Source organism: Eucalyptus grandis, chromosome 7, assembly GCF_016545825.1.
Source record: "Eucalyptus grandis isolate ANBG69807.140 chromosome 7, ASM1654582v1, whole genome shotgun sequence".
Taxonomy (NCBI): Eukaryota; Viridiplantae; Streptophyta; class Magnoliopsida; order Myrtales; family Myrtaceae; genus Eucalyptus; species Eucalyptus grandis.
Window position 1 is genome coordinate 23,252,858 of NC_052618.1, and position 8,074 is coordinate 23,260,931.

General features: G+C 38.3%; 1 protein-coding gene across 1 annotated transcript; it reads right to left on the reverse strand.

Moving 5' to 3' along the window:
* Window positions 1–1,748: 1,748 nt before the first annotated feature.
* LOC120295984 (putative UPF0481 protein At3g02645) lies at window positions 1,749–3,606 on the reverse strand. Its single transcript, XM_039317624.1, has 2 exons — window positions 2,832–3,606; window positions 1,749–2,722 (listed from the first exon to the last, which is right to left on the reverse strand). The coding sequence occupies exons 1-2, from the start codon at window positions 3,604–3,606 to the stop codon at window positions 1,749–1,751; spliced, it is 1,749 nt and encodes a 582-aa protein (XP_039173558.1).
* Window positions 3,607–8,074: the final 4,468 nt, after the last annotated feature.

Consider the following 8,074-nt stretch of genomic DNA (forward strand, 5'->3'; position numbering starts at 1 on the left):
TGATGTAATAAATAAAATCTATAATTGGACAATCAATAACATAGCATCATAATGCTCAAACGATCAAAATTAAGCACAAATTCATCCAGAAAAATGGGCATACAACTTAACGGCTAATCTGTCATTAATTACACTAATCGCGATTAAGTAAGCTAAATGTGATTAATTAGGCGAATCCCAATTAATTAACCTAACTATACTTAATTAAAATTGATCATGGTTAAATAAAATAATTACAATTAATTAAATAAATAACGATTAAATAAATAAATTATGATTCGTTAAATAAATCATGATTAATTAAACTAAACTCAATTAATTAATCTAACCACGATTAATTAATATAATTGTAATTATTTAAATTAACCGCACTTCAATTTAATCTAAACCATCTTTAATCACAATTAAGTTTAAACCAACATTAGCTAATATTAAACGTCATTAATATTAAACTAACCACCCCAAACGTAATTAACACCTAATTATTTCAATGATGGCGAGCCCACGGTGACGGTGGTCCAACGGTGACGAAAACATGAGGCTTGCGACTTGAACAAAAACTCAACGGTGGCGGTGGCTCCTCAAAACCCACGGCCAAGCTTGGCTTGGGCGGTGGTGAACCAACGATGGTGGCTTGCGGTGGGGAGCGGGCCGTGGCAAGGATGGTGGCTCATGGTGGTGGTGGTGGTGGTTCGGTGATGGCGGTGGGGTGGTCAAGCGGTGGACAATGGCGGCAACACATGGTGGTGAGGAATGGCGTGACTTGCGGCAAATGAGGGAAGAAAAACAAGAATGAGAAGTTGAAAAAAATAAAAACAAATGGAGAAAGTGTGGGGGATGAGTTCGGCTGAGCAAGGGGATAGGAAGTGGGGGAAGTGAGAGAGAGAAAATAAGAAGAATTTTCTCTAAAATCTTCATGATTTCCCCTTCACTCACTCTCCACAATTTCCTCTCAACCTAACAATTTGTCCCCTCAATTACTTTTTATTTCCAATTTGTCAATTTCATTTTATTTCCAATTTCTTGAATACAAGCCTTTTTGGTCCAAAAATATCAACCTTGCCATTGGGTTCGATTTTTCCTTTTCGACTTCCAATTTTCCATCCGATAATTCATTTTTCCGAAATTTCGAACTTGCCATGAATTTGACAAACGATGATGCAACATCCAATAATTTATCCTCGAAACCCACGAAAGTTTGATATGAGAAATTGAATTAAATTTCATGGTTAAAAATCAATCGAACGCGACCTTGGGTACGACATAAATTAATGGGTGGCTTTTAGAGGTTCTCGTGCGATTGACTCGTGGTTGATAATTCTCAATCCACATTTGTACCTCTTCAAATCGTGGACGACCTTCGGTGTCATGTAATCGTGAGAGTTCAATTACGTACCATAAATATAATATCAATAGAAAATCGGTTCATTGCACGAATATCGTAATCATGCATAATCACCCGCAAACTGACTACGTACTTCCGTTGAATCAATTTATATCCGTTCGTTAATTGATTTATAAAAGCGTAGTATTGACCATTGTCAATCTTTATGGTCAAGCGATTTATCTCTAATTGAATTCTCTAGTCTTTCACATTTTAACCCTATACGGTTTCATCAAATAAATTAGTTAACTCGTGAATAATCAATTCAAAGTAAAATGATCATAAATGCGTTGATGAAATAACCATTTAATATATTTCGAAATAGGGCCAAATTTCGGGATATCACAATGAACAATACAAATGCTCATGCTTTGTTGAATGCTTTGTTGAATAACCGAGGACAACTCAATACAGAGCAAAATGTCTGCAGAACCATGAGCAAAATGAGCACGACGGTGGCGACCACAGTGAGAAACTTCCAAGAAGAGTAGACGTACTTCCTCATGAGATTATAAACCTTGACCTTTCGAGTGCTGTTGTAGTACTCGTTGACGTCTCGAATCGTCTCGTCCAGCTCCGACGCAGTGCTTTTGGAACCTATGGATTTGATCACTCCATTGAAGAGCTCCACGACCTTGTTGTCGCTGTTCAGGCGGTTCAAGACAATGGACGCTTCCCTCAGCAACTTCAAATCCTCGGAGGTGTCGATAATGCCGTACATTAACTCAGTGTATCGTGTCAGAATTAAGGAGCCCCTCTGCGATATCATTTCGTAGGCCACGAGGTTTCGCAGCAGGACTTCGGTGGTAGCATCCAGATCGATATGAGGGAGCTTCAAGGTAGCGGTTTTCTTATCAAACGCAATGGTTTTGATACCTCCTGTGGCCAAGCTTAGTTTGATCCCGACGCTGCAGAGCTTTGACGCTGTGGGGATCATAACGATTTCTTGAAAAGGGTCATTTGAAAGGTACTCGGAGCATCTGGGAATCAATTGCATTGCCAATTGAATTATCTTGAAGATGAGCTCCACTTTCATATCCTTCATGAAAGAGAATTTCGATAACTCCTTCCATGCTGTAGTGACTGTTGATGCTGGTATCGATACCATGTTGAAGAAGAGCTTGATCGACACTTTCAGCTTCTTCATGAAAGAGCATTTTGATAACTCGTTCCATTCTGCAGTGACTATTGATGCTGGTGTCGATACCATGTTGAAGAAGAGCTTGATCAGCACTTTCAGCTTCTTCATGAAAGAGCATTTCGATAACTTGTTCCATGCCTTAGTGACTTTTGATGTTTGTGTCGATGCCATGTCTATCAGACGGAAAAAGCTTGCACCTGTTGATAAGAAGGTACTTTTATTCACATTTCTAATGTTTGGATACAACAAAAGAAGAAGGAAAGAGGCCATATCATCTAACGCATGGCACGGGGAATGAGAACTAACTTCTAAGCTCATTCTTCTTCGTCTGTGCTGCTTCTGGGCCTGTTGTTCCCAAGATGAGATTGTAAAGGAGATCGAGCAAATGCTTACGCTGAATGGCTTCAGACGGAAAGCACATTTCCAGCCGGAGAGGTGATATCCCTCTGCAGAACATCGTCAACATCTCCCCAAGCTTCCTATCTAGAGACTCATCTTCTTCATTTTCTCTCACTTCGTTCATCGAATTCTCGGTCTGCAACATTATTTTCCTGAGCACAAAGGTCGGAATTTGATTCTCCACCATCATCACGTCTTTGACGGTGGAGTCTGGGTCATCATCCCAAATTGAGTCTTCCTTGATTCCGATGGCGGGTGACTTGTATCTGTACAGTAGGTCGAGCAAGAACAAGCTATCGATGGTCATGATCCATTTCAGAGTGTCCGTGCCGACTTGCAGGTGCAGCTGGTAGCTTGCGCGAATCTTCGCCTCCTCCGCTTGGAGCAAACCAGCCGTCCGATCGAATGCCGGGAGCTTCAGCGCTGCCTGTGCCCGCCGGGCTGCGGCCAGCTTGGGGTGCTCCGTCTGGTAGAGCTGTGGCCGGAGGTGGTGGTATGGTCCCAGCGCAACATGGTGCGGGACGTAGGCCTCCGGCTTTGCGGAGCTGATACATTCAGGCACGCGGTGGACGGAAACCGGGGTCTCAATATCGATCCCGTGATTGAGGGCGTCTCGGATGTGCTTCACCCATTGCTCCTCACTAAGGCTTGCGTTGATGATGGAGGTCGACGATGAGGACATGCTTGTTGGACGAGGTTTAGAGAGCTAACTTATATCTTTTAGTCGCATACAAACACATGTATCTTTCGCCTCGTTGCAAATATGAAAGAAAACAAGGCTGAGCTTCGTGGTGATTGCGAAGATGACTTTGAATATTATTAGCGTTGAAGTGGGGCAAGTGGTAGATTTTTTTTTTTTTTTTTTTTGGGGGCTGTTCTCCTAGGAACGAGGGCAACTGTCTTGAAGAATCAAGGGGTCGACTGATGGTCAAGAGCTTGGTCCGTTGTGATAAGATTCCTTGTTCAAATCAAGCGGTCTCCCATTCAGATCATTGGTACAATTCCAATCAAAAAAATGTGGCATCCTTTTTTTTATCTTTTTTTTCGCTCCCTTACGTTTCCTTTCCCCCTCTTCTGCCAAGTCCCATTCACCCCCCTTTTTTCTCTTTCTTTTCTCTCCTCCCTCTCACGTCCCATTCCCTGCAACTCCTCCCCTTTTTCTTTTCTTCTCTTTCTCCCTCTCCCTCTCTTCTTTTCCTTCCCCCCGCCCCAGATTTATTTCGAATTTACAGTTCCTAATTTGTCAATTCACGTCACTCTCAACATGTTTATTTCGAATTTGCAGTTCCTAGTTTGTCAATTCACGTGTCACTCTCAGTATTGTCTGCATGTGACTCTCAGTACAGTCTTGTGAGATTGCATATTCAAATATGTTATATCGCTTGTCTATGGGGTTTTAATGGGACTTATATCTAAATAGTCAATCTTTCCAAAAACTCAAAGTAATATATATAATGGTATTTGTAGCAAAGAAGAAAATGAGTTTATTAAAAGTACTAACTTTCCAAAATCTCCCCATTTTCGAAAAAACTTGAAGGATGTTGATATGTTGACGAATATTACAAAAAAAAAAAAAAAAATGTGTTTCTTTTTCCCCTCCTAATCCAATCTATCGAAAAATTATAAGGATGGGAAAAATCATAAAAAAAGTCTTCAAACTATTAAAATTTATTAATTTAGTTATAAATATTTCAATTTATTAATTGAGTCTTCAACCTTTTCAAGTTTTTGCCACTTGAGTTTATTCGGTCAATTTTGACCGGAAATCACTAATATAAGCACTAGCCCTTTTCTTTTCTTCTCTTTACCTTTTTAATTGTGGTGCCAAGGGTGGTTGGGCACAATAATATAAAATTTTGAAAAATTAAAATATTATTAAGAATTCTCCACAACCATCGCTGGCCACTAAAAAAGAAAAGAAAAGAAGGAAAACATAAGAAAAGAAAAATGAAAAAAGAAAAGGTCGATGTCCATATCATCGATTTCTGTCCAAAATTGATTGGATGAATTCAATTGACAAAGCATAAAAAATTAAGAATTCAATTAGTATAATTAAAAGGGTTAGATCAAATTGACAAAAGTGTAATAGGTTATAACTTTTTGATAATTTTCCTTAAGGACAAGCATTACCGTTATGCTTATTTGATGAAAATCACAACATAGAATTACTTACTGCTAATATCTCTTTTTGGCAATGGGCAAAAAATTCAATATCCGTACACAAAAAAAGGAAGATATTAAATTTGTAAATTTCCTTTTATGTTATGAATTTTCTCTCCAGGAATTGAGACTTATTGATGGCCTGCTATAACAGCATTTTAATGCACACATGGTAGTAACCTCACATTTTGCCAGCGGCAACAATGTTCATAGATTGGAACCAATCACGCATTTTGAATGAAGATGATACGATGAAGATTTAAATTCAAGTTCGATAACTAAGGTAGATTAGTAACAATTATCCAATTATTTCATTTACAACCATAGCCATTTGCTATATCTAACTCGTGAAATCTTATATCTATATCCATATCCATCGCTATGTACAAAAAATATAATGTCTATTGTCACCAATTCTGTAGATCCTTCTGAGAATTTAGTACATACATGGCCTATAATGCATGTACATATTTTAAATGAACTTGACCTTATCTTCTCCACTACGTGAACATGAGGATTGAGTTGATGATAAGGTGGTTACATTAGATGTCATGCGAAGTTAACGTTTTTAAGCCAAAAGCACTGTTGACTACACTTATTTGCTTTTTAAAATTATTTTTGCTATGAGCAATATCATTCATTGCGTAACCTTCTACTCTCTTTTTTCACGCATGTATAACTACCTTCTGTCTCATTTTTCTTAATTGCCAATATGATTTAGAATGATTTAGGAATGCTATCATCATTATGTACACTTTCAACCTATATTTTTAGGTATATGATGGTTCTCATCTTAATCCTAAATGATCTTTTACTAAATGAATTACAAATAAAATTTACCGTACCATTTAAAATTAAGTTGCATGCACACATGAGAACTAGTCTAAATACATAATAAATGCCTCTATCCTTTTTTAAATTAATGTTTGGTTTTAGTTGTTAAAAAAAAAGTGAAGCAGTCAATGATTGTGTTCTTTTTAGATTAGAATTTGGATATCTATATGTGACACCCCGGAATATTACGACTAACGTGATTTTCCAATTCTTTCCAATTTTTAAGCATGCGAAAGCATATTTGGACCAATAATAACCTAAGACATACGAAATTCAAAGAATGCATGCAGGAAGATAAAACCAGGCAACTTCATTTCCTTTTTATTTATATACTTTTGGCGACCTAAGTCGGGTACAATAGGGATCGACCAAAAATGCTCATACTTCGGATTGTGCCAAATTTCACTAATTGTATCACTCCAACCACAATACCGTCTATTTACAAGGTCGCCTACATGTACCAAACCCCACTGCTGGTCTTTCAAAAAATGTTATCCTCGTCCTCCAACCCTCGTCCAACTTAACCTAGATATCTCTATCGCCATCATCGTCCAGGAGTGGGAGTGGTCCCACCATATGCCCACCGATCTAGGCGTAGATGACAACAAACCAGATCAACACCAGGCCTGATGAGAGGCCAACGTTGATTGTCAATATTGCGATGACCCGAATGAAAGTGGTATCAGGAAAGTCGGGGTCGTGCATCTCAATCTAGTGTCACATGAATTCTATCAAGGCATCGTAGAGGGTAATGGGGGGCACAAATAGTAGAGGCATGTCTTATGATTGGAAAAATAATTATCCACCAAAAGTGAGTATAAAACTTAGCAAGCAAACTACCAACCAATCTATACTACATATCTCAATAACAGCACATGCGAGGAGGTTTAGACATACAGTATAGAAGATTGTTTTAAGATCAACCTGCTTGAGAACCTTTGTCAAAATCAGGATAGCAAGTGAAAAACATTTTATTTGAAACTAGTGAAGCTCAAATGAAATCTAAAAATGCCAATGATCATTGTTAACACCTAAATTTTGGCAATCCGATTAGTTATTTATTGCATAAAAAATTAGGATTAATCTTTAACCTCTAAAAGAAAAATATCAAAAAGTACCTGTCGAGGTAAGGAACCATGGCATATATGTTTGGAATAGATTCCATTTTGAGAGAGTTGAAAAAGCACTATCTCGTTGAAAGGTTCTATACATCTGTCCTTTCTCAACGCATTTCTTTAGACAAAGACTCCGTTTTTCCTCTTTTCGGATGGTAAATATTTCTCGAGAACATGGAGTGTGAATCAAACCCAATAGCTGGAGACAAGAGATTCATCTGAGAAAACATAAGTAAACGAGCCTCCGCTTGAGCCTCCAAAGATGAAGGTACATGAACAGCCATTTGATCCCCATCAAAGTTTGCATTGAATCCCTTACGGACTAATGGATGTAAATAAATAGCACGTCCTTCCACTAAAATGGGTTGAAATGCCTATATGCCTAATCTATGCAGAGTAGGCGCTCTATTCAGCAATACGGGATGCCCCTGCATAACTTCTTGCAATATTTCCCATACAATGGGCTCCTGCCATATCCTTAATAGCAGGTTGGTTACACCTACAACCGAAATGGAAACCTTCTCAATCCTTCTTCACCACGGCTGAGGAAAGGGTTGTTGTTTGAATATCTAGGTAGCAGATAGAAAAATCACCTGCTTCAAGGAGCGTAACCTTTGATTATTTTTCTTTTGAATCATAGCTAGAAATTCCATTCTTTCACATTCACTCGGTTGGCTAAGAAGCGATCTGAATAAACGCCCATTTTGTGTTGTGTGCATACCAGATATACACTATCCAATAAAAAAAAATTCATGGGATGATTTATGAATTTTTAATCAATCTCCGAGGTAAGGGGTTGAGATATCTAAAACTCGAAAGGAATTTTTGAATTCAATTCTTATGGAAATGGATTGCATTATGCATTTGCCTAAGACCTTCGAGGCAACGAGGAAAAGAAAGCAATCGGCATGGATTCCCAGTATATTATACATGCCCAACTATTTGGGGAAGAAAATAAGAGAGAGGCAGTAGATTGATGATATCTTGTGGGGATTTTCGTGAAAAAGGGAAAAGATATCCATCTTGGCAAGCTGGGCTCCA